At 35.9% G+C, this 27,379-nt stretch overlaps 1 protein-coding gene across 2 annotated transcripts in view; it reads left to right on the top strand.

The window, feature by feature from the left end:
• Nucleotides 1-27,379, top strand: part of BMP2K (BMP2 inducible kinase) — a 125,488-nt gene that overhangs the window by 77,532 nt on the left and 20,577 nt on the right. For both annotated transcript variants that reach the window (XM_082463741.1, XM_082463740.1), the window contains exons 8-14: nucleotides 4,291-4,394; nucleotides 5,832-5,911; nucleotides 9,982-10,142; nucleotides 16,487-16,668; nucleotides 18,119-18,217; nucleotides 18,991-19,175; nucleotides 21,779-21,936. In XM_082463741.1, the coding sequence (XP_082319867.1) occupies nucleotides 4,291-4,394; nucleotides 5,832-5,911; nucleotides 9,982-10,142; nucleotides 16,487-16,668; nucleotides 18,119-18,217; nucleotides 18,991-19,175; nucleotides 21,779-21,936 (969 nt within the window). The remainder of the gene's footprint in view (nucleotides 1-4,290; nucleotides 4,395-5,831; nucleotides 5,912-9,981; nucleotides 10,143-16,486; nucleotides 16,669-18,118; nucleotides 18,218-18,990; nucleotides 19,176-21,778; nucleotides 21,937-27,379) is intronic.

The raw sequence follows: 27,379 nt of genomic DNA, 5'->3' as shown, positions 1-27,379 counted from the left end.
CCAGCATTGCACAAGGGTTCCCTTTTTTCCACATTCTACCAACACTTGTTATTTCTTGTTGTTTTGATAATAAATAAATTTATTTTAATACCTGTTTTCTGTGGGAAGCCAGGAACTTGCTTATTTAGATAACACTTAAAATTTATTATGGAAGTTAAAAAATACATACAAATATAGGCAGAACAGTGCAGTGGTTTATCATGTACCTGCTGCCCAGCTTCAGTGATTATCAACTCACGGCCAATCTTGCTTCATTTATGCTCTTCACCCACTGTCTTCCTATATGCTTTTTTGTTGAAGAAAATCTCAGACATTTTAATGTACCTTTGAAAAGAAATCAGAGATTAAGATAGGGTTTCCTTGAAGGTTTTCAGTCATTGGCTCTGGGTTACCATTTGGGGAGATGTAAAGAGAGGGCTGTGATCAATAACTTCTAGGAACAGCTACCAGGGCCATCCCAAATATACTATCCTGGCATATTTATAGTGCCGTTTAGTCTTTACATTATGGTTGAACACATTTATTATTAGCTGTGAAATTTGGTTTCATTTCAACCGTCCATACAATAAGGTCTGTAGAACATCTTTGCCTAATATGTAAGTTTCTATACTACTTTCCATAGGTCAACAGAGAAAAATAACAAGTTAATTCTTGAAGTATTTATGATTGCAAAATTAGAGTGGGTATTTCTCTTTTCAGGTAAATTACTGTAAGTGTAGTAACTGGAAGTCTGCGGGAGAGAAAAAGTGTCTTTGTGGAAGGAAACAATGTTAACAAATTTTAAGCAGGAACATTCTTTTGAGACCTCTGTCCAAAGTATTTTCCTATTAAATTTGTTGAGCTGTTAGATTAGAGATGCTGGTTTAACTTTTACTTAGGACCCGGTATGGATCCCTCATTTTATGTAACTTGAATGGAAACTACTTCATTGGATTTTCGGTGTGCGTCCTCGACGTAACCGTAGGTTAACTTGGCCACTGCTGTGCTGCAGCAGCCGCTGCTCCTTTCGCTCTCTTTTTGCTGGAATATTCAGGGATGGTGTACTTTCCTTTGCAAAATTAGAATAAGCATAATTAATTCAGCTGCCTTGGGCAAGTGTTTTTTTTTTTTAATTTATTTATATTGTTTATTTATTTTTGGCTGCATTGGGTCTTTGTTGCTGCTTGCGGGCTTTCTCTAGTTGTGGTGAGCGGGGGCTACTCTCTCGTTGAGTTTGAGAAGCACAGGCTTCTCACTGCAGTGGCTTCTCTTGTTGCGGAGCACGGGCTCTAGGCATGTGGGCTTCAGTAGTTGTGGCTCGCGGGCTCTAGAGCGCAGGCTCAGTAGTTGTGGTGCACGGGCTTAGTTGCTCTGCGGCATGTGGGATCTTCCCAGACCAGGGATTGAACCTGTGTTCCCTGCATTGGCAGGCGGATTCTTAACCACTGCGCCACCAGGGAAGCCCTGGCAAGTGGTTTTTATCAGGTAGTCTGATACATCAGTTGGAAATACTGTGGTGGTTTAGTCATATGCTACCTTCAGTGCTGAGACTGTTTTGCGTTCTTAGGTTGAATTAGTGATATTTGTGTCAATAGAAGGAGTCACACAAGTAAGAGGAGCAGAGAAGTACGCTTCCATTTCTATATGGCTTACTTTTTAAAAGTCGATTTTATATTTACAGTAGAATCAAGCTTAATGGGAATGGTCTTGTGCTGACTCACATGATCATATTAAGTTGGGTAAACAAGGGTGTATTCTAGCTTCTCTGTCTTTTTTTAAAAACTTAAGTACTTGATTCACTTTTGGATGAACTAGACACATGTATTCCTTAGTCCACCCCTTCTCCTCAGGAGCATATTTCTATAGATGATATGGTTTTATTGTCATGAAGTAGGAGTTAATAAAACACTAGACTTGAGGTTTAATTATTGTGAGAGAAAATGGCTTTGGATCAACTACTTAAAAATTGAAATTGTCATTTTTTGGTAGATATGCTCCAGTGTTTAGCTGGATTAGGACTGATACCTCTACACTCCAGATTACATCATTCAGTAATATAGGAGTACATTTTGCAATCCATTCTTTTGGAGAGTTTGGAAAATTACATTATTAAGTGCGTTAACAATGCCTTATTGAGATTTTTTCTTTTTCTTTTTAAATGGCTGAGAAGCTTCAATATAAAAATATTCAGAGATAAAAATGTAACCATGTTCTACTGTGGGTTTCAGCCTCTTCATACTTTGAATTTAGAACCAAATTAGAGATGGGGCACAGGATCTCATTAGATAAAATGACAAAGCAGATTGCAGAATGGACTCCGAAGCCAAATGGGCCTATTAATGCATATACAGCCCCCCAAATATACTCTCACAGAGTCATAGACAATGTTGGAAAACCATGGACTTCCTCCACAGAAGTAGGCCACTTGCAAAACCTGGTTCTGTAGAGAACATACATGTCCTGAGAATAAACTGTTGAAAGAAAGAGCAGCAGAGATGGACATGTGTGGGTGCTAATTTCTTTTTTTCTAGTCTAAATTAGACAAATCACTGTCTTTCCCTTGGAGAGGAATGTATTATACTAACAGAGAGCAGTCACTAGCACAGTGGTTTTCAAACTGCTTGACAGTTATCCATGGTAAAAAATACATTTTATATATACATAAAACAAGTTTCTTGAAACATTGCTTATACTTACAGTAATGCGCTCTAATATTTTCTATTCTACTTTACTAAAATAAATGCTAGTCATGACCTTTTAGGCTAATTTTATGTCACATAAATGGTATCAGTACAGTTCGACAAACTAAAGTGCCTCCAGAAGATGTATGTATTCCCACATGGAAACATGAACCAGGGGAGTTAGAGGTCCTTTTGTTTGCTTATAAGATGTTATCAGTTCTACCCACATTGGTAAAAGTCTGTTTAAATTTATCCCCATATCATGTACTGTTGTTACTTTTAAAACATGTAGTGTCTGTTGGTATCAAGATAAAATATAACGTTGGAGGATGAAATAAACCTTGTAGATTTTTCAGATCTTTTCTGGATTTGAATGAAGTTGAATATACATTAATAAATATTAGAATTAAATGTTCTGAGTTAATTTCTAACAATGGTGATACAATAGTAAAATATCAATTTTATAAGTGATATCTGTTAGTCTTTTTAAGTATATAAAATCAAGTGATATGCAGAATATAATAAAACTGAGTTCAGAATCTCCCAAATAAATTTTTATTTGTGCTTAGTGTCACTTGCCAAACAACCATGTTTTTAGCAAATAAATTTATCATGCTGTTGGAGATGTATTACACAGTGTTTGTTCAAATATTACTTAAGTTTGAAAGGTAGATTTAATTCATTTTGATTTATAATTTTAATTTAGCTGTTTATATACCTTGATATCTCTGTATATAATTTTATTAGTAAATTTTAGAATATTATCTAATTAATGCTATAAATTTTACATTGCAAATAGGTTTAAAAATGATTTGAATAAGATAAGAACTTAGAGTTAATCATGAAGCAGCATTAGAATATGAAGAATACTTTAACAAAATATGGATTTTTTAGATATATAATTGAGTATAAATGTCAGCCTTCTTGTGAAATTGTAAATTAACAAGTAGTTCAAGAAATTGACAAGTGGTAGTGGTCATTTTGGTTAGAAAAAAGGTCAGGCCTTTCAAGCAATGCTGTAGGGTTGGTGTGAAATCTGTTCATAGTAGAACCATAAAATTATGCTTATACTTCTGAACATGATGTGGATAGCATGTTGAAATACAGAACTATGATGAATATTGCTATCATCAGCATGGGGAAAAAGCATGTTTTAGGAAAATTATAGTGCCAACCCTGTACTACTTTGTTGAACAGATTATAATGCATACAATTTAGTCTTCTCTTAATGATTTAGGAGCACTTAAAAATTAGTAGAGGTATTTTAGATAATTGTGAAAATAAGGACCCCTGCTACAGCCCTGGAACTTTTTTGGATAATTCCCCAGTGTTTACTAAACTCACTTTTTCTTTTGCGTTAGGGTCCCAGAAAAATATTCATATTTGTCGTTCATACTTTCAGTACAGAACTGTTCTAGGACTGATTTGTCTTTAGTTTGGGATAATGTATAAAATATCAATTCTAATGTTTTCTATATATGTTAACAAAGTTTGCTGGAATCATCACTGCTCTTAGAATGGAAATACATATATAATATATGTATATATATATTTATTTTATCCTTTTAATGTACCCCTAACTGCTTCCGTGTTCAATGAAACGTCTTAACATTTTGATCTTTTCTTGCAGGGTTCATGCTTGAACCGGATCCAGAATGTAGACCTGATATATTTCAAGTGTCATATTTTGCATTTAAATTTGCCAAAAAGGATTGTCCAGTCTCCAACATCAATGTAAGTAGTTTTGCAAGTAGGATATGAACTTAAAATCCATTTTATCTGTGTGGATATATATACATTCAGAGTTACTTGTTTCAGGACAAGTGGTCTCATAGTATGTTTGTGATTAGTATTTTTGATACAAAACTGCAGTTGCCAAACTCCGTACTGTGGTGCTCTGGGGAGCTACAGTGGACTTGAGGGCACTGCAGGATATTTTGCATATTTGAGGGAAACGCAGTGACCTCTGTCTGATACAGCACAAACTACTATTATTAAGTTGTTTGGGCCTAACTGTTGAAGAAACAGGACTGTTAGATTTTTGGGGAGCAGGTTGGGGCCGGGGTGTCATGAAAAATTACTGAGACACTGAGCACTCTAAAGTTTGGTTACCTTTGGCATAAAGAGCATCGGCGGCATTGTAAATGCAGAGAACTGGGTTCAGTTCTGTCTTTATCAGTGACTGATTTTGTATATTTTGGGGAGTTACTTAATAGTTTGTTACTTTTTCTGTAGAACAGGGATAGTAATTATGAGGATTAGAAATAATAAATGTAAACCCAGTGTCTAGAGCAGGGAAGCTGAGTTGGTAATAGCTATCACCATGCAAAGGCTTTGAATTGTATCTGGTGTCTGCATACTGTACTTAACTACATCAGATTAACAGTATATGGCGAGTCTGCTAATTTTAATAAAAGTCTAGAATCATCAGTGATTTTTAAGCTGTTCTCAACATTGTGAAGATCATTCTGGCCTGACTTGTTCTTATAGGTTTCCTTTGTGTATAACTTAATCCACCCCACTGAGAAAAAAGAAGGAATTTCGTACCTTTTCCTTTTTGTTTCTTGAAGTTCTTACTATGTCAATATAATATATTCTCGGTTGAAGCTGAAAGTCATTACTGACATTCTAGTAATGAAAGTAGCTTTATTTGACATTTGCCTGGATTTTTGGCTTTTCACTCAGCAAACATTTATTGAGTACTTACTATAAGCCAGACATTATAGAGGATAAACAAATGAGTGAAGCCTCTGCTCTTGTTTTCTAGACTTGACAAGCAGTGTCATGAAAATTACCTGCAGTATGTAAAACAACACTGTATTCATGTGCTTGGTGTTTTGCTTCTTCTTCCAAAGAGTATGAAATAGTCATTGATTTACAAGTGTAATATAATCCTTTATACCCAAGATTTACCCATTTGTAAAGTGGATATAATGATGTTGTTCTGTTTATTTTCCAAGGGTTTCTGTGGAACACAAATTTGAAAGTGACATTTGTATAACATGCACTGATACTTGCAAATATATGTGAACAATTTATAGATATCTGAGGTGAAGAGATTGTCTCACAGACAATACTTTTAAAATTTAAGAATGTATCTGTAGTGTTTAAGTAAAGCTTTCTGCAATTGAAATGAAAACTAAAATGAAAAGTTTTATTTTTTCTTCCAAGAATTCTCCTATTCCTTCAGCTCTTCCTGAACCGATGACTGCTAGTGAAGCAGCTTCTAGGAAAAGCCAAATAAAAGCCAGGTAGGCAAAACTATGCTGAAATTTGAAAAGGCATTTAAAAAAAAAGAGGACAGTTCTTGTTTTTAATCCTAGCAAGTGTCATTCATTAAATATCATCTTCACCCACAAAAAATGTCTTTTTCCTTATTGCAAGTACAGAATAAGCTTTTTTATATGATATAACAGGGTTTGACAGCAGTTGCGCTTGAACTGCTCCCTCTCAGCAATCACGAAGTGATTGTGTAACTGGTGATGTTACACTGGGTCCTTTTACAGGGGGGAGTTGTCATTTCATCACATGGCAACTAATTTAGGAGATTTTATGTTTTACTTAATAGCTAGTATGACTTTTTTTTAATTTACTGAAAGAAAAAATAGGTATGTATAATTTATAATGAGTGGTTATAATGGTAATACTTTTAAGACTGATAAAGAAATATAATGTTTTAAATAATTTTTATAGTTCTTTACTACATTAATGTTTGATACGAATTACATAGGTTAAGACCTAAATCTGACTAATGATTGAATTAATGACTGATTTTTTTTTTTTCTCATGCTTTTTTTTTTTGAGTTTAAAAGTTAATAAGCAGGACTGTATTTTAGATTATCAGGCAGGCATAATATTACATTTGGGGAGATTTCTTGGTCACAGTTTTTTGTATTATATTTTACTTATGCAAAGTATTTTATTTGACATAAAATACATAAAAAATATTTGTCACGCACTTGTTACGTGCAAGATACAGATACTGAGTCCACAAAGAAAAAGCAGCAGTGTTTATTTCCAAGGAGTTCTGATCCAAATGAAGATAGACGGGTGAACAGTCACACCTTGATAGGTATCAGGCAGCTCTGAGGGTGGAGGAAGGGAAAGAAGACAGGAGCACAGGAAGAATCCGGTGGGAGTTGCTGGGCTCTTTCTTGAAGGATGAATAGTCTAGTCACTTGGAATGATGGGCAGTGAAACCATAGCAGGCAAACATTGCCGGTGAGGACAGCCTTTGTGAAACTACGAGGCTGGGGCATAACAAGGGCACATATACAGGAGTGGTGGGAAATGAAGCTGAGGAGGGGTAGGTAAGTATCAGTCATGAGCAACTTTGTTTATATGTCATGCTGAGGAATTTGGATTTTGGCCTTTAGGCCAGTGAATTTTCAACTTTGCAGTCAGTTCTACTATTTGGAACTTGGTTGTCAGGTGTGTTATAAATAATCTGTTATTTGTAAATTATTGAAATATCACTTGAGAATGACTTAGTTTTTTAAAAAAAATACGGCATCACTCTAAAAACATTATCTTCATTCACTTAAATTTAAAATACTCTTTTGAGTAAGAGCCGAAGGAGTAAGGTGACATCTAACTTGCAGGAATCCAGCATGACTGACTGTCTTACCCATGACATAGCTGTAGTTAGCAACTGCTGTTGTAGTTGGGTGGTCATTATGAATTATTGTAGGGCTTGTCAGTTGAATTTTATTGTTACTTGTATTTTAAAATAATTATTTTGTTAATGATTAAATCTTTAAGAAAGTAGATACAAATTTTTAAAAAAGCACGAGTCAACTGAACAGTAATGCTCTGAATATCTTTTCACCATGAAGCAAGTTACAGCTATACAATTATAAGGAAATGAAATAGTTAATGAAATAGTTAACTAAAATTCACAGTGCTCTTCATAGTATGTTAAATCTATACATTATGTATATTAAAAATATAGGGTTCATTGGTGCTTATTGGTCAATAATATAAGTTTACTTTTAATTGATAGTATCAGTAAAGAAGTTGAAAAATTCTAAATGTTAAAAAGTTGAAAATCTTTTTTTTTTTTTTTTCCATGTAAAAGGCATATTTCCAGAGAGGGGAGGAGGAGGGGGAATCTTTAAATAGCCAGTATCATTATTAACATATTTTAAAGCTTTTATGAATATTATCTGCCTGCCCTGCCTTCAATCCGTGGCACTTTTTGTTTCACTTCTTAAAAGCCCCCATCCACCTGCCCAAAACTTGCATCTGCTCTTGGGACTGTTACACATGTGAAGCTTATGCGATTTATATCTTAAAGATGGAAGGGTTGAGAATCACTGTCCTGGCAGAAGGAAACACTGAAGGATTTTAAGAGAAGAGAGTGTTTGTATTTTAGGAAGATTGTTCAGGCTAGTCAGCGGAAAAGAAAAGAAAGGAAGCAAAGAACCAGCTCTGTGTCTGCTACAATAGTGCAAAGGAAGCTGCGTAGCAGTGTTGATATCAGTAATTACTCATTCTTTCATTTTAGTTAAGTTTGTATTTTCACTTTGCCGAATCTGTCCAGGCATTCTCCTCCCATTTCTTCATAGACTGCTTACTTTCTTTTACTGTCTGATGAAATCATTTATGTTTAACCTCCAGTTCTCACCTGAGCTTTCTCTAGCCAAGTTAGGTTAAAGGTAAAATTACTCCTCCATGAAACTCTTGACAGTACTAGCTTAGTGCTGGTTACTTTTTCTGTCTTACATTTCATTATATTTTCATGAACATGTGCCATATCTTTCTAGGTAGACTGTAAATTCTTTGAAGACAGGGTACTGAGCCCTATTAGCTGGATATCAGTAATTGTATAATAGATATTGGTACATTAGTGAAATAAGTTAGGAAACACTAGACTAAACAAAGTCTGCAGAACTTTTAATATGCTTTTTAGAGGTTTGCCCTGCTCATGTGTGTTGTGAATCCTTTACGGAGCTATTTAGAACAGGAACAAGGCAGGGTGAGGTCTGGCCTATATACTACCCACTTAATGAAGAATGGGTAGACAAATAGAAAGATTGTATACAATATTTCCCCCAAATTACTTGAGTTTAGGGAGTACAGCATTGGTTTTAGTGCCATATCCATAATTTGAACTCAATAAATAATTAGATTAAATGAGATATAATTGGTTACATGTATACATGATCTTTTTATAACCTTTTAGTTCTATTTTCATATGACTTGTACCATCCCCATCCCGTCTAAAACATAAATGTTATTTTTAGAAAACAGCACACATACAATGCATTTCTATGATTTTCCAAAATCTTTTGATTCAATTTCACATGCTTTCTTTCTGAGAAAGATAGTTGTTGAGAGGGCTCCCTCTTGTGGTATCTCCAGATAGAGGAAAGAACTGTAGAGTTCTGTGCAGTTACAATAGACAGGACTTTCTCTAAATGCCGCAGATGTGTACTTGATAAATCATATGTATGCAAAACTTTTAAGCGTCAGATCATTTTGAAAATGTGCTAAGGGAACTTGATAAAGAAATTTTATTGCAATCCTTTTGAAAAGTGAACATAGACCCTGTTAAAAAATATTCGAGTTTTTGTTCTGAATTTATAGAAAGCAGAGTTGATAAATATGTAAGTTAAAGATTTTTCCTGGCCATTTTTGAAAGAGAAGAGCAAATGTCTGTGTCTCCTTGAATTATATTTAGTGTCTCTTGCTTTCAAAACTGCTTTCCACTTGACCACTCAACATTTGTGGCCTAAACTAAGTCCTAGTGGGAAAACTTTTATATAATTTCCATTCAGTGTTTTAAGTAAAGCAAAGTTAAAGATTCAAGATGCTGAATGTGAGCTGATAGTTCCACCAGTTAAAAGTTTTGGCTTCTTTTGTTTTACATGCCTTAGGGCCTATTCTTTTTTTTTTTTTTTTTTTTTAGGCCAGGAGTCCAAGCTAAAGGAGACTGTTGTTATTTCTTATTTTTATTTCTCTGACTGGTTTAGAGAGTTGGCTCTCAGTTTTGTCTAAAACCTTATTGGGAAGACTTCTGTTTGCTTCCTTTATTTCATCTCCTTAAGAGCAATTCTATACTCTTTTTCTGCCAGCTCCGGTGGCAGACTGTAAGTGGTAGCAATCTGGCTTGAGGAAATTGGTTAGGTTTATTTTATTTACTTTCTTATCTTCATTAAACATTTAGTACTTGAAAATGAGACTTAGGAAGAAGCCAAGAGGACTAACATGATTATCAATAATAATAAATATGCATCTGTTGAAATAGATCCTTTATAGAACAAATAGTAAGTTAGAAGTGATCCCAGTATTTGGAATGACATGTGTTCTTCTGTTGTAGAATAACAGATACCATTGGACCAACAGAAACCTCAATTGCACCAAGACAGAGACCAAAGGCGAATTCTACTACTGCCACTCCTAGTGTGCTGACCATTCAAAGTTCAGCAATACCTGTTAAAGTCCCAGCTCCTGGTGAATTCAGTAACCACAGACCAAAAGGTGATACAGCTCTGCCAACCTCGTCCCCTTTTTAGTTAATTTACATAAACCTTTTATGGCTTGGTTTCCTAGAAATGTAAATTATTGGCAGACTTACTATTGTGAAGCAGATGTGTCACATAGTGCTTTAAGAAACATAAAGCTACTAATGTCTAATAAACCCACCTAATTGTTTTCCTAATGTTGTCAGCAAAGGTAAGGTACTGGCAGTATAGAAGTATGGTATGAAAAGCTCACAATCTGCTTATTTCTAGAGTCATCAACTAGTAGGGTTCGAGGTTGATACTAAAGTTCAAGAGTATAGAAAATTCTATATTGTATTGGAAAGGAGGAACTTGAAACTCTAGCCTTACAAAGCTTTAATGTTAAAGTGTTTTCAACTAGTATGTTTTAAATTAGGATACTCTAATTGTTAAAAGCCTACATGTTGAGTCTTAAGAACCTGGATTTGAGTCCTGTTTCTCCTATTTTTTAGTAATATGTGTTATGAAAATACTAGTACCTATCTTACGGGACTGTTGTGAAGATTAAATGACTGTGTACTATAATGCCTGCCACATAATATGTCCTTAAGAAATGTTCACTATTAACTATTGTTACTACTATTATGTAAAGTATATGCTCAGGGAAGACGTTTATGTTATCTGATGTAACATATGCCTGTGGTGATCAGGCCTACCTGATGGAGGAATAGGGAAAGGGAAAAGGGAACAAAAGGGGAATTTGAAGTCTTTTATGTCCAATTCCCATTTTACCATTTCTTAGCCTCACTGTTCTCTTCTGTAAAATGGGAAAACAACCATTCTGTCTATTATAAAGAGTAAATAACAAGGTGTATGGTATCTAGGAAAATTCTGTTTCATAGTAAGCATTCAGTGTTAGTTTTCCTTTTTCTACCTTTTGGGTTGGGTTGGAGATGTTATTCTTTTTTTTTTCTTTTTTTAAAATAAAGCTGTATTTATTTATTTATTTAATTTTATTCTTCTTTTCTTTTTTTTGGCCGTGACATGCGGCATGAGGGATCTTAGTTCCCTGACCAGGGATTGAACCTGTGCCCCCTGCAGTGGAAGTGTGGAGTCTTAACCACTGGACCTCCAGGGAAGTCCCGCTATTAGTCTTCCCTATCACATATTTTGGCCCTTCAGCCAAAGACCACTAGGAACACACTTATATTTGAATAAATTTGGTTTATTACTCAGGTACCCTGGAAATCTGTGGGAGTATCTCAGTAAGAAGGTGTCTGAAAAGAGGTATTAAGGGATTTGGGCTTGTTTTAGGTAATTTTGGGGAGGTGGGGCTATAATATCATTATCATCATCTAGAAGGAGGGAAGCAAAAGCCTCATTTGAAAATGAGGCAGCATTTAGTCATGTTGGCCAGGATTGAGAGAGGTTTGGTCATTTTTCTGGTTTGGACAGTGTTCCTGATTTTGTCAGTGTCGAGACATGAGAATGGAGTAGTCTTGTCCTGGTCCATCATGGTCATAGGATGGCTTTGTCTGATGCCAGCGTTCTGTAAAATTGTTTATGTTTATCATGAGAACACCTAGACCTAAGTGTGTCAGGCCTACCCCCCATGTCAGGGGCACCATTTCTCTTTCTTACATACTTCTAGCTTAAGTTGAAAAAAAATACTGTTTTTCCCCCCATATGTACATCTCTTAACAGTGCTTTTCTCACTAAATCTTATATAAAAAGTATGGAATGTAAAAAAAAAAAAAAAAAAGGTCATGAAGAACCTAGGGGCAAGACGGGAATAAAGACGCAGACCTACTACAGAATGGACTTGAGGACACGGGGAGGGGGAAGGGTAAGCTGGGACAAAGTGAGAGAGTGGCAAGGACATATATACACTACCAAACGTAAAATAGATAGCTAGTGGGAAGCAGCCGCATAGCACAGGGAGATCAGCTCAGTGCTTTGTGACCACCTAGAGGGGTGGGATACGGAGAGTGGGAGGGAGGGAGACACAAGAGGGAGGAGATATGGGGATATAAGTATATGTATAGCTGATTCACTTTGTTATAAAGCAGAAACTAACATACCATTGTAAAGCAATTATACTCCAATAAAGATGTTAAAAAAAAATAACACATGAATAAATTTTAAAAATATATTCATACAATACACTAGCATTCAGAACAATGTAGAAGTCCCCATTCTTTTTCTTTCCAGAGTAAACTAGCAGCAGTTTGGTATACATCCTCCTAGTCCTTTTTTATGTTCTTGCATGCATATACACAGATATAAATAATTCACGTTGGGTTAAACACAAATGGATTCATACTATACATAGTTCTCTACAACTTGATTTTTTTTTAAACTTAATATACTTTGGAGAGCTTTGCATATCAGTGCATATAGATCTACCATGTAGTTTTTAATAGGTATGTGATATTCCATCATATGACTGTACCATAGTTTATAAAACCTTTTTGGTTATTTCCAATATTTGCTATTATAAATAGTGTTGTGGTAAACATCTTTATAATGGACACTTGATTTCCATGTTAGCATTCTTCTTAGGAAGCTATTAAAGTATACTCATTTACAATTATTCAGATACTGCCAAATTACCATCCAAAGAAGACTTCAGAAATTTACGCTACAGCACCAACAAGGTGTGAGTGTCCTTTCATCCCTGTCCTTGCCAACACTTGATAGTATTGGGTTTTTTAAAAAATTTTATTTATTTATTTATTTATTTATTTATTTATTTATTTATTTATTTATTTATGGCTGTGTTGGGTCTTCGTTTCTGTGCGAGGGCTTTCTCTAGTTGCGGCAAGGGGGGCCACTCTTCATCGCGGTGCGCGGGCCTCTTACTATCGCGGCCTCTCTTGTTGCGGAGCACAGGCTCCAGACGCGCAGGCTCAGCAATTGTGGCTCACGGGCCCAGTTGCTCCACGGCATGTGGGATCTTCCCAGACCAGGGCTCGAACCCGTGTCCCCTGCATTGGCAGGCAGATTCTCAACCACTGCTCCACCAGGGAAGCCCAATAGTATTGGTTTTTTAAAAATGTTTCCCTATTGACAGGTGAAACATTTTTGATTTTATTTTAATATTCCTGATTAACGGTACTGTTTCATGTTTACTGACCATTTGTTTTCTTCTGTGAATTGTCTTTTGCAATTTTCCATGAGATTGTTTGTCTTTTATTTACTTTTTATTGCTCTGAAGAATTTTATCTTCATGTATTCTGAATATTCTTTGCCAAATATATTGTAAATATTTTCTTCCAGTGTATCATTTGTCTTTAACTCATGAATTTACTGAACTTCTGTGAGCCTTCATTTCATCATTTGCAAAATGGGGAATAATAGTATGAGGATTTAATGATGTACTCGAAAGCATGGTTTTCATGTAGGATTGTAGTGATGGTTTTTGGGAGTTCTCTGGTGCTCTGTGGGCTTGGCTTGAGAACCAGGGAGCTCTATTCAGTTTGAGAACACTAAAGAGAAGTCACAGTTTGTGAGGTGAGAGGGGAGTTCCATGAGTTATTGCATGATGCTCATTGGCTTGTGCTTGGGCTTCACCTGCAGCTGAAAGTGTTCTCCAGTTAGACATCAGGGCCTTAAAAGATGAATGTATAGCTGAGGAGCTGAACTTTTTAATACTCTTCCAACTGGAAATAAATACACTTAAAAGGCTAATCGTGGTTATGTCTGTGTGGCGGAATTATGGTTTTAATTTTCTTCCTGTATTTTTATAAACATTTTCAAGAATAATTAAAATGAACATGCCATTTTTTTGTAATTGGAAGAATTAGAAATAGTTATAAAATGATTTTCGTAGAGGTGTTGAATTTAAGGCCTGTGGAGTTGTTTTTTTTTTTAAACATTTTTATTGGAGTATAATTGCTTTACAATAGTGTGTTAGTTTCTGCTTTATAACAAAGTGAATCAGTTATACATATACATATATCCCCATATCTCCTCCCTCTTGTGTCTCCCTCCCTCCCACCCTCCCTATTCCACCCCTCTAGGTGGTCACAAACCACCGAGCTGATCTCCCTGTGCGGCTGCTTCCCACTAGCTCTCTATTTCACATTTGGTAGTGTATATATGTCCATATATACACTACCACTCTCTCACTTTGTCCCAGCTTACCCTTCCCCCTCCCTGTGTCCTCTAGTCCATTCTCTAGTAGGTCTGTGTCTTTATTCCCATCTTGCCCCTAGGTTCTTCATGACCATTTTTTTTTTTTTTTTTAGATTCCATATATATGTGTTGGCATACGGTATTTGTTCTTCTCTTTCTGACTTACTTCACTCTGTATGACAGACTCTAGGTCCATCCACCTCACTACAAATAACTCAATTTCGTTTCTTTTTATGGCTGAGTAATATTCCATTGTATATATGTGCCACATCTTCTTTATCCATTCATCTGTAGATGGACACTTAGATTGCCTCCATGTCCTGGCTATTGTAAATAGAGCTGCAATGAACATTGTGGTACACGACTCTTTTTGAATTATGGTTTCCTCAGGGTATATGCCCAGTAGTGGGATTGCTGGGTCGTATGGTAGTTCTGTTTTTAGATTTTTAAGGAACCCCTCCATACTGTTCTCCATAGTGGCTCTATCAATTTACATTCCTACCAGCAGTGTATGAGGGTTCCCTTTTCTCCACACCCTCTCCAGCATTTACTGTTTGTAGATTTTTTTTTTTTAACATCTTTATTGGAGTATAATTGCTTTACAGTGGTGTGTTAGTTTCTGCTTTATAACAAAGTAAATCAGTTATACATACACATATGTTCCCATATCTCTTCCCTCTTGCGTCTCCCTCTCTCCCACCCTCCTTATCCCACCCCTCTAGGTGGTCACAAACTACCAAGCTGATCTCCCTGTGCTATGATGATGGCCATTTTGACCCGTGTGAGATGATATCGCATTGTAGTTTTGATTTGCATTTCTCTAATGATTAATGATGTTGAGCATTCTTTCGTGTGTTTGTTGGCAATCTGTACATCTTTGGAGAAATGTCTGTTTAGGTCTTCTGCCCGTTTTTGGGTTGGGTTGTTCGTTTTTTTGATACTGAGCTGCATGATCTGCTTGTAAATTTTGGAGATTAATCCTTTGTCAGTTGCTTCATTTGCAAATATTTTCTCCCATTCTGAGGGTTGTCTTTTCTTCTTGTTTATGGTTTCTTTTGCTGTGCAAAAGCTTTTAAGTTTCATTAGGTCCCATTTGTTTATTTGTGTTTTTATTTCCATTTCTCTAGAAGGTGGGTCAAAAAGGATCTTGCTGTGATTTATGTCATAGAGTGTTCTGCCTATGTTTTCCTCTAAGAGTTTTATAGTGTCTGGCCTTACATTTAGATCTTTAATCCATTTTGAGTTTATTTTTGTGTATGGTGTTAGGGAGTGTTCTAATTTCATTCTTTTACATGTAGCTGTCCAGTTTTCCCAGCACCACTTATTGAAGCGGCTGTCTTTTCTCCATTGTATATTCTTAAGGCCTGTGGAGGTTTGAAGACATTAACACTGATGAAAAAGAATCCTCCTCTCTCTCTTCTTGCACTCTCCCTCCTTTTCTCCCCTTAGGGTTAAAGAGTCATAATTGAATTTATGGTAACTTGTTGGAAGAGAATATAGAAATTATAGTATATTGCATTTCCTCTTTTTGAAGTTGTCTGTCTCATCCTTTCTTGGTTATTTCAGAAGTTTATTCATAGGATTTTCCTATGGTAAAATTTATAAAGCTTATAATAAAATGCCCATTTAGGAGACAGTGTTAGTAGATTCACTAGAGCAGCATTTATTGAACATCTGTTACGTAAAAAGTTCTTTGGGGCACTAAAAGAAATAATAAATAAGTCTTCACCCCATCCTTCAGTTAGGAAATAACCATGTAAACAATTAATATGTGCAAGGCAAAAAGAAATGTTATAAACTGAGTGGAAGCACTAAAGGAAGGAAGAAGGAAGAGAGATTTGAGATAAACTTTAAAGGTAAGAAGAGTTGCAGTGGGTGGAAAGTGGCATTCTAGACAGAGAATCATGTCAGCAAAGATGCAGACTCATGATGGTGCATGATACAGTTGAGAAATGTGGAACATTTCAAATTGTCATGGTTGGTGTGTTCACGGAGAGATGAAGCGTGACAGATTAAGTGTCTCTAGGATGTTGACTTGTTCACGAGTTGTAACTGACAAAATTAACTTTCATGGGTACTTTTATTATAGTAAATAATCCCTTTAGACTCTACGCATACGGAAGTTTCTGTAAGATAAGGATATGAATGCCTTAGTTAATGATGATTGGAGTGCGTGTTTTGAAATGCAGCCATTTTATTGAAGTCATGAGTATGTTAATGTAAGTTTTTGGAAACCTCTTTTAGGAGCGCTGAGACCTGGAAGTGGCCCTGAGCTCTTACTGGGTCAGGGGCCCGCTCAGCAGCCTCCACAGCAGCATCGAGTACTTCAGCAGCTACAGCAGGGGGACTGGAGGTTGCAGCAGCTGCATCTGCAGCATCGCCATCCTCAGCAGCAGCAGCTACTTCAGGATGCTTATGTGCAGCAGGTGATGCTTGCGTTACTTGAGATACAGAAGTGCTGTCGTGGAATTCATGCCGCTCTTGAATCGCAGTGAATCCCCTTTTGTATCATGGGTGCTTTGAACTGTAGATGGAAGTAAACATTTTGCTCAGTTTCCTGATTATTAAAAGAATATGTAGTTTGGACTTCTGTAGTGGTGCAGTGGTTAAAAGTCAGCATGCCAATGCAGGGGACACGGGTTTGAGCCCTGGTCCGGGAAGATCCCACATGCCGTGGAGCAACTAAGCCCGTGCGTCACAGCTACTGAGCCTGCGCTCTGGAGCCCGTGCGCCACAACTCCTGAGCCCACATACCATAACTGCTGAAGCCTGCATGCCTAGAGCCCATGCTCCGCAACAAGAGAAGCCACCGCAATGAGAAGCCTGAGCACCACAACGAAGAGTAGCCCCCGCTCGACGCAGCTAGAGAAAGCCCGCGCGCAGCAGTGAAGACCCAACGCAGCCAAAAATAAAAATAAATATATAAAAAATTAAAAAAGAAAGAATATATGTTTTATTTGCATTCTGTGAGATACTCAAGAGTACTCCTGTTGTAATAAGTTGTATCGTGGCTTTATGAAGCAAAGGATGTTCACCCAGTCATTTGGCATTGCAAATAAGTACTGCAATTTATGATGAATATTATCTTTTTCAGGTTACATTTTGAGTTCATATGTATAGACTAATAATGTTATTGTTGGAAAGGTGATATTAGACTTTCAGAAGTAATATTGTCTTGGGTTTTTGTTCTTATTCTTTTTTTGCCTGTGTTGGGGGTGTGTGTGTGTGTATGTGTATGTGTGTAGGGTTGGCATTTAGAGTTGGAAGGGACATAGAAAAAGATGACCGTTAAGTTCTAGTCTGTCCTTTGCCTCATCAGAACCTGCACATCTGTAGTTTCACTAAACTATTTTAAATTTAATGACTATCATCCTTGTCCTTCCATCATTTCCTGAACTATTTTTGAGCCAATTATATGCATGCTACTTCTCATGGGTATACCCCGTCCTCTGGTCTTGACTGATAGACCCAGAGTGGAGGATAGTTAAATAGGGGTGCCATTGGATGGCCAGAAGATATCATTGAAGGGGGGACAGAGGAGCATGGGAATTTACTGTAATGGTTCCTGGACACAAGTCACTTCAGGCGTCTTCATCAGCTGGTAAACGTGTTTCGGTTTAGGTTTCTTCCAGACATCCTTAAACTGTGCTGGAGATGGTTTTAGTTGAATCTATTATGTTTCATAAATAATTTTGAAACCAATCTCAATAAGCTGATTTAAGTTATAGTCACTTACTGACCATAGGTATCTTACATTAGTGTTTGGACTATTGAGTACCCAAGTCATTGTTATGGTAAGATCAATACCTAAAAAAAAAAGGCTCTCGCACAAAAAAGGCATGAGTAATACTGATGAGTTTGTTTTTCCAATTGTAGTATCAACATGCAGTGCAACAGCAGCAGATACTTCAACAACAGTTTTTAATGCATTCAGTATATCAGCCGCAACCTTCCACATCACAGTATCCTACAATGGTAAGCGTTATGTAATTTCTAGAGATTTCTCTCTGAGTATACATTCCAGTGTTGGAATTCACAGTACGAATAGTATTATTCAGAATTTAATAATTCAGAATCAACTCAAGTTAGTTTATTAACATGTACTTTATCAAAGCCAGGTATGTATTCTCAAGCAGCTTTACATTGGGCTGAATGTGGATCTGGCACATCTTATCTGATAATATATAAGGAGATGATTGGTTACCCAGGATCTCTTGTCATATGTCTTTCTCATTTGGCAAATGTCTGTTGAAGAAAAGAAAAGAAACCCAAAGGAAAATTGCATTTGCTTCAGAGAATAGTTTGACCTGTTTTTTCAGCAACCGCTATACCAAGTGACTTTAAACTACCATATCATTTTTTCTTAAACTCTTTAAAGGAGAATTTTTGAATCCTGCCGGGTGACCCTAACTTTCCAGTTCCTTTTTTTTTTTTTAAATTGAGATATAATTGACATAAGATTATATTCTTTTACCTGAAACTGTCTACCTGAGATAACGTAATAATTCGATATTTGCATATATTGCAAAATGATCACCACAGTAAGTCCAGTTAATCAACTTCTTAAATAGATTTATTTCATCTTGTAGTTTTCTAGTAGTGAGCCACTCCTTCAGATAAAAATTGTTTTTCAGGTTTCTGATTTTGTTGCCAGTGTGAAAAGGAAGGAGCGTAGTAAATAGGTGCAACGCTGACAGTGCTTTAGTGACCTTGAGCGTTGTTCTGCATAACGGCATTTTTTGTTGCAGATGCAGCAGTATCAGCAGGCTTTCTTGCAGCAGCAAATGCTAGCTCAACATCAGCAGTCTCGACAACAGGCATCACCAGAGTATCTCACTTCCCCTCAAGAGTTCTCACCGGCCTTAGTGTCCTACACTTCATCACTTCCAGCTCAGGTTGGAACCATAATGGACTCCTCTTATAGTGCCAATAGGCAAGTATTTTTCCATTGAATACAAAGGAAGTTATTGTGGGAGTGGGTGTTATCATGGAGTGGAGTCACTAAGTGGCTCCTGAATTAATTTAGAGCCCATCTTAGAGTTCCCTTTTTTTCTCTTACTAGTCCTCTCTCCTGACCCCTTTGCGTCTCCATCCTTCTTTCCATTTCCAGCAGTTGATTCTGCTAACTGCTATTTGCAAATAAGGCTTAGCAACATCCAGCAGCATTTAAGGCTAAGAAAATTATTAGCTCATATGTTAAGACATTCTTTGTCTGACAAACTTAGTAGTTTAAAACGATGATAAACATTTATTATCTCACACACTTTTCATTGGATCAGGAATTTAGGAGTAGCTTACCTGTATGGTTATGACCAGGGAAAGGTCTCTCATGAGGTTACAGTTAAGATGTTGGCTGGGGCTGCAGTCCACTGAAGGCTTGCCTGGTACTGGTGGATCTGTTTATAAGGTCACTCACAGGGCTTTGGGCAGGAGGCCTCAGTTTTTTGTCACATGGATGTCTCCAAAAGGCTGCTTGAGTATTCTCTTTGGCAAAATCAAAGACTGTTTTGAACAAGGAATTGTTTATTCTGGTTTCTTCAAGAACACGTGGTCCAAAAGAGAGGGCAAGGAGGAACCTTTGATGCCTTTTATGATCTAGTCTCAGAAGTCACACGTTGGCACTTCCACCATATTTCATTTGTTAGAATTGAGTCACTAGATCTAGCCCACATTCAAGGGCAGGGGAATTCGGTTCCACCCTTTGAAGGGAGGAGTGTCAAAGAACTTGCAGACATATTTTAACACGTGTTTGAAGTGTAGGTTAAGGTGACACCCCCCATTGAGTTACAGTCTATGAAGAAGAATCCATAAATTCATTCCAGGAACAGGAGGAAGATGATTTAGATAGGGAATCCTAAGGTTGTAAAAGGATCATTGACAGGCAGGAGGGGAATGCCCATTTCTCTTTGAGTTTTAACCTCTCTTATCTGTGTTTCTAGAACTCCAAAAGTCCTTAAAGGTAGTTTTGGAATTAGAGATGGGATTCCTTCATACGGAGGCAGGCTTAGACTTTGGCAGTTGGTGCATTCCTAGAGTGAGTTCTAAACTGAATTACATTTATTATTAAGATACCTAAGTTATATTTACTAGAAAGACTATCTACTAGTTGGCCAATTCTAGCTTTCAGTAAGTGTTTAAACATTCCATTCTTGGCTCAACTATACTGAAGGGGCTTGGGCTAGGGGATTAAATGGGCAACTTTTGCCCTTTCTTCCCTTTCAAGATCTGTGTGGTGGCAGTAGAAGTGAGCTCCCAAGGGGAAGGTGAATTTAAGGGGATGAGTCAAGGCTTGCAAAATTGAGATACTTCTTTAGAAGCACATAGAGATTCTCCCTCCATTACCAGTGTTAGAAGATCTGAATCTGAATTATTAAATGAACTTGACAACTTTGTTATACTGCCCAGTGCCTATGCTGTATTTCCAGGCTGGGTTGAGGGAGAGGTACCCAGGTATTCTTAGGTTAAGAAGGCTTTAAACTCTCATCTTCTATTAAAAGCCAAGAGGCCTATTGGATAACTTTCATAGAACCAGTAGTCCTAGGCTCCAGACTATAGATATTTTAAACACCATGAATAATTTATTATATAGAAAATAACCCTCCTCTAGTTTTAGGCAATTCCTAAAGCAATTCTAGCAGCCCACCTTTTGTTGGTAGCTATGTAGAGAATGTCTTTGTCAAAAGGAAAATTATTGTGTTTCTCAGCATAACCAGGACATAAAATCACCTTATTCAGTAGTGGTTTTAGAGTGATGCTGTTTGATATGGCAACTGATTTTCCCTTTAAGGTTTATTCACTATGATAAATAATAGTTAATATTTATTTATTTATTTATTTACTTTTTTTAACATACTTTTTTTTTAATGACTATTTGGTTTTTTTTTTTTTTTAAAGTATTTGTTTATTTATTTATTTATGGCTGTGTTGGGTCTTCGTTTCTGTGCGAGGGCTTTCTCTAGTTGTGGCAAGCGGGGGCCACTCCTCACCGCGATGCACGGGCCTCTCACTATCGCGGCCTCTCTTGTTGAGGAGCACAGGCTCCAGACGCGCAGGCTCAGTAATTGTGGCTCACGGGCCCAGTTGCTCCGCGGCATGTGGGATCCTCCCAGACCAGGGCTCGAACCCGTGTCCCCTGCACTGGCAGGCAGACTCTCAACCACTGCGCCACCAGGGAAGTCCCAATAGTTAATATTTAATGAGTGCTTATTTATTTATTATTATGTTCTCTCTGCTTTACATGTATTAAATCATTTAATCTTCTCAGTAACCCTATGAGGTAAATACTGCTACTCTTGTTTCACAGATAAGGAAGTTGAGACCTAGAGAAGTTAAGGGACTTGCCCAAGGGTCCACAGCTAGTGACCTTTGTGGAGGTGATTCAAATCCCATGTGGTCTCCCTTCCAATCCATGCCCTTACTGCCACCTCCATCATAATAAAATGATCTGCTTTTCCAAGTATTTATAAAGTATGAACTAGGAAACTTTAAAATTTTCAACTATAATGTATTTTTTTCCTCTCTTAATTTTTACTCTAGGTCAGTTGCTGATAAAGAGGCAGTTGCAAATATTACAAATCAGAAGAACATCAGTAACCCACCTGATATGTCAGGGTGGAATCCTTTTGGAGAGGATAATTTCTCCAAGTTAACAGAAGAGGAACTGTTGGACAGAGAATTTGACCTTCTAAGATCAAGTAAGGGACACTTGAAGGCTTATTTTGCTTCACAGTAAAATAACAGCTCTATAATTATTCAGCAAGGCCAAAGACTGTTTTGGGATGGTAAAGAGAAAATTCTTTTTGCGCATTTGAGGGCAAAATTCAGGCCATCTTCTTTTACACATACTATCAAACTATATTGTGTGCTTTAGAAATCAATTGCTTGACAGTAGCTATTAAACCCAAGATTGCTGATAATATGCTGATTCCCAGCACTTAAATACGCATATCTTTGAATGTTAATTCAGAAATCTCCAAAAAATGGAAAATTAATGTTCAGATAAAAAGGGAGAGATTAGTATCTTGTCTTACTAATCATTTTGCAGCTCTGTTTTCTTGCACACTCAGTAGAAGATATTGTGGGTCTGAGATGCCCTTTGAAAGTGCCTGAAAGAAAACATGGGCTACTACATTATGTTAATGTTTTGTAATGTCCTTTTAATGAGTGGTGACATAAACGGGCTGCCTTGTTGTCCTGGTATGGCAAAAGTGAAATAAATTCTTTTCCATTTTAAATCAGATATCTCAATGTTTTTACTTGCAGTCATTGCCTTTTCTTAAACTACCTAATATATATGTCAAGTCTCGCTATACATATTTTAGAAGTTATTTTTTGGAAAAGGTATGTATGGAGTATTTTGGGGAGGTTGCAAAACAGTAGCAAAAAGCTCACTCCTGGAGTCTGTGGATAATTGTCAGGTTTCTGAGTCTTGTGGGTGTGTGTGTGCATGTGTGTGCCCAGTGTGTTTCCCCATTTTGCATGTGAAAAGAGGGTCTTGATAGTCCCTAGTTATAGTTCCTAGTTTCTATTTTATTTTAGGTAACTGACCTTATGAGAACATTTATTAGATGAAGTACTTTGTTCCAAATTGGTATATATTTTATATAAAGTTTATAAATGCCCTGAATTCATGTAAGAATAGTTGTTTGGAGTTTAAATTGGTATTTTACATATTGGTTATATGATTATGAAAAATTAAATTGATTAAATGCAGATATAAAAATGAGTTCTGAGCCTTTAATAAAGGTTTGTTGACTTTGGTAAAACCAATCTTACATTTTTTTATTAAAAAAATTTGTTTTAAACTACAATATTTTTGTTTGGCATTTTTCCTACAATTTATGTTGAGTGGTCCCAAAAGCAAGGTTTTTAAAAAAGGAAGTAAAATACCTCTTTCCTTTAGGGAGATGGTAGGGGGATACAGGGGGTAACCAATCATTGTAATTTACAGAATTATTTTTAAAGCAAAAGGGAAAATTAAAATATTCATTTTACTGTACTGTGACCAGGATAGTAACTAAGGTTTGCTAGATCAGATTTTTCTACTCTTTGGGTGAACACTCCCCTCCCCACTGTTTTTAAAAAATAAATCAATGTATGGAATGGGTAAAGTATTCACATTTTTTTGTGCCTTATAAAAATGTTATTCTAAGCTCCCTAGAATTTGTAGTGACACCCAAGTGTTAGTTACTTTGCATAGGCAAGAGTGGCATACAAATATTCATGTATACCTAACTTCATAAAAATTGGATTTAGCATGTAAAACTATTAACCAGCTATTTGCTTTCAAACTTTAAGGTCTGATTACATGTGTAATTTGTGTATGTGTTTGTATACACATGTGTATGCCAAAGAGAGTTCAGACTTCATTGCAGCATTAGATATGGAAAGATGTTAAATTCCAAATGACAGTGCAGGAGGAACTTTATCTGAAGGTCAGACTTGGAGCAACTCAGCCATTTGGGAAACTGCCTAGATGGTCCCCGAGCTATTGAAATCACTGTCACAAGGACAGTGTACTTAAATTGGCACATAGCACCAGAAAACGTGAATTCTGATACCTGGCCAAGCCATTTAACTAGGTTTAACTCTGTAAAGTCACTTAACTGCTGTTTCACTTACTCATTTATAGACTGGGTATAATGATGCTTACTTCATAGGGTTGTCAAGAAGATTAAATAATGTCTTTTAAGTGTCTGGGCACTCCATCAGTGTCACCTCTGCTTTTCTCACCTTCTGTATAAGTCTTTGGGCTCTGACTCCTGAGGTTATTGCTGTATAACCAGCATTTAAAAATTACATCTAAACTGTCAGGTTTCTCAGCTGGCAATTAAAAAAACCAAATAGAAGGGGCTTTGTGGGCAAACACATCAACAGCAGAAGTGATGTATGACAGCATGGAAAGAGATGGAAAAATGTCTGGTTTTCCCTTAATAATTGATAGTCATAGTAATGGGGTTCAAAAAAAGGTGAAATGTCTTTAATAAAGTTTATAAAGAAATCAATAAAGTATAGAATATAGTTTAGAAAGATTTCCTCCCAGATTTGACTTTATTGTAATATTGAGTCATCTTTAGCACCCGTTTCACTCACAAACCAATAAGGTATCTAATATTTGATCTACTTGATAGGGGTTTAAATTACACCGATGGGCAAAAGACCTCTTCTAGAACCTTAAGAGTTTCAGTAGACTAACAGTGTAATGAAAATTGATTGTTGGTCATTACTGGTTGGTTCCTCTGTCGCTATCAACTTTTTCCAAAATGAATAAATTATCAATGTGTTTGGAATATCAAATTTATCTTTTTTCTCAGTACAGATATTTATCAACAATTTTTCAAAGTCCTTTCTAAGATTTTTTATATTTGGCTTATGAAAGCTTTCCAATGAGAAACTGAATACTTTTATGTATGGTCCTTAAAAAAGTATAGGCATTGCCCATGTAATGATTGTTCAGAATAAAACATTGCCATTTGAGGTTTTATTTTTTAAATGGTATGTGGTTATTTATTTTTTTAAAAAAAAAAAAGCAAAAAGATATGCTGTCCAGGAAATATTTTACTTGTGTGTATTTTCCAGAAGGTAATTTAAAAATTATATTTTGAAATACTAAAATTCCAAGATACTAGTAATTGGTGATAAAAAAACTGTTTTTTAGTGATCTTTAAGAGAACAGTTGAATCCAGCTGGCAAAAGGATTTAACATATAAAATATAAATCAAATTCTTCTTGCTTTTGCTTTCAGTGTAACAATATTTATGGTTTGGAATTTTTTACCTGTTCCTATTTAAGACTAAAACATTAAATCGAAATTAAGCGTTATTAATAAAGCTAGTCTCAATATTTTTTACAGTTTAAGCTTGTATTTTTCATGGTCTTTTGTATCAGAGCATCCAGATTAGTATGTAAACTTTAGAAATCTAATTGTCATAATATTTAATACATTAAACACTAATTAGAATACAGGTGTTTGGGAAAATTTTTAAGTTGCATTTGTTTGAATAGTTGTGTAGCTCTACATATTAATTAAAAGTAATACTTGATGGAATATTGTTTTCTTGTTGATAGTGGATTTATTGTTTATTTCTGTTTAAAATTGCATCAAAATAACTAAAAGGAAGAGTAGAAGAAACTAAAGACTGTGGCTGCTTTGCATATTCTACTGAATGTGTTGGGTTTTTTTTTCTGAAGCCACAGTATGAAATAGATATAAACATCTGTATATATAGTTAGTTTGTTGTAAAACATTAACTCTCACCATTTTAAGCTGATTCAGACCTATCACTGTTCCTTTAGGGCAGAATAACAGAACTTTTGAGGTATATTAGAACAGTGTCGAAAGTATCAGTTGAAGACTATACTTTTAAACCTTATTCTTTAACCTTTTGGCTATTCAAGCCATTATCCATATAAGCTGCTGAATTAACTTTTTAGAGTATATTAATTTTCTGATGATAGTATGAAATACAGTTTGATTTTAGGATTTTAAAATCCTGTATTTTTGCCATTTGTATCCATTAAACTTCTTGAAAAGATACTGTCTTTATTCAGCACACAATTCTTTTGGGAAGGCAGAAAGAGGTAAGTTTCTTATATTGGACAAATCGAGCTCAAGTTTTGCTCTAATGAAAAGAAAACCAGTTCTTTGAAAATGGGGCTTAAATACATTTTAGGGGTGACTATGTATTTGAAACTCTACATACCATTTTGTTAGTTTTTATTTATAGGTAATTGATAATTTAAAAAATTAATATGTATGTTTATTTTTTATTTTGTGCCCTGGGACCCAGATTATCATGTGAACTTTAGAAATCTAAATGGTTTTTAAAAAATCTTCCATGGAAAAATTGATGCTGTGTTTTTTGGAACAATGAGAACATGATTCATTTTATAGTGAGTTTATTCTGCTTCCTGTTTTGAAATAATTGGATAAATGAACTTTGTATGGAACAGTATGTTCATATTTTAACCTATGGGGACCCCATATATAAAAAATATTTGTTTACCCCTACATGATAGTATTTGTACTCTTGTCCTAACTACATGGTGCTGTTTATACATTTACCATGAATTTACCATAGATAGATGGAGATAATACATCCCTGCAAGAGGATTCAAAGAACTTTAGTGGTAACTTTGCATTTTTATATGCTGGGAACCATTGGAACAGTAGTGGTTTATAAACCTGGAGAATATGTTAATATGTAGATTCCCAAGCTTCTATTCAGATACTCTGATTCATTTGTATTATATTAGGTCTGTGATAGGACCCAGGTTTTATACAGGAGTATAAATACATTTTACACAGGAGTCCTGGCAATTATGATGCAGATGGTTTAGGACGGAAATCTGGTCCTGATTTTGACCTAAGTACCTGTAAACTATATACTTATATACAAATATATATATGTAAGTATAATTTTATCAGGGCCTGATAAAATTGGTAACGCACAGGTATCCTCTGTGATTCAGTGAATCTTAGGCCTCTCCTTAAAGTTTGATTGTGGCTTCCCACCACAATAAATTAAAGACACCCTTGGTTATATAAGGTGTTCTCCAACCTTATTTTTTCAGAAAGTTGCTATGAAAGTAACTTCTTTATAGTTAAGTGTTGGACAACAAAATATGAAAAAGCTTTTTTTCATAGTACAATCAGCATTTGTTACTGATTTCCTGAATTAAGTATACAGTGAATACCTTGAAAAAGAACATCTAAAATAAATTTTCATTGTTATCCATTTCTGTATTGGATTTGAAAATAACCTCTTAAGTTTTGGAAATTTTATTTGTGCATAAATCAGTTGTCAGATGTGTTGCCTTAAAATATTAATTAGTGCTTCAACAAAATTTTAAGTAAAAATTTAAACAATCTAAAATGTCATGTGGATATTGCAGAGTTAGTTTTAGCCATAAAAGCTCATAATTGTATCATAAAGGTGTTTAAAGAATCAGTTGTCCATAGCAATAATTGAGTATTTTCAGGATATTGTAGACTCTAGGGCCTTGCCTTCTCAAGCTTGCGCTCCCTGGACCAGCAGTGTCATGTCCTCTGGAAGCCTGTTGAACTGCAGAATTTCAGGATCCATTCCAGAACCATCCAGTCAGAATCTGCATTTTAACAACTCCCAGGTGATTAGA

This window comes from Balaenoptera physalus, assembly GCF_965194825.1.
Source record: "Balaenoptera physalus genome assembly, chromosome: 5".
NCBI classification, from domain to species: Eukaryota; Metazoa; Chordata; class Mammalia; order Artiodactyla; family Balaenopteridae; genus Balaenoptera; species Balaenoptera physalus.
The sequence above is the reverse complement of the archived record's forward strand: the minus strand, read 5'-3'. Positions and strand labels throughout refer to the sequence as shown.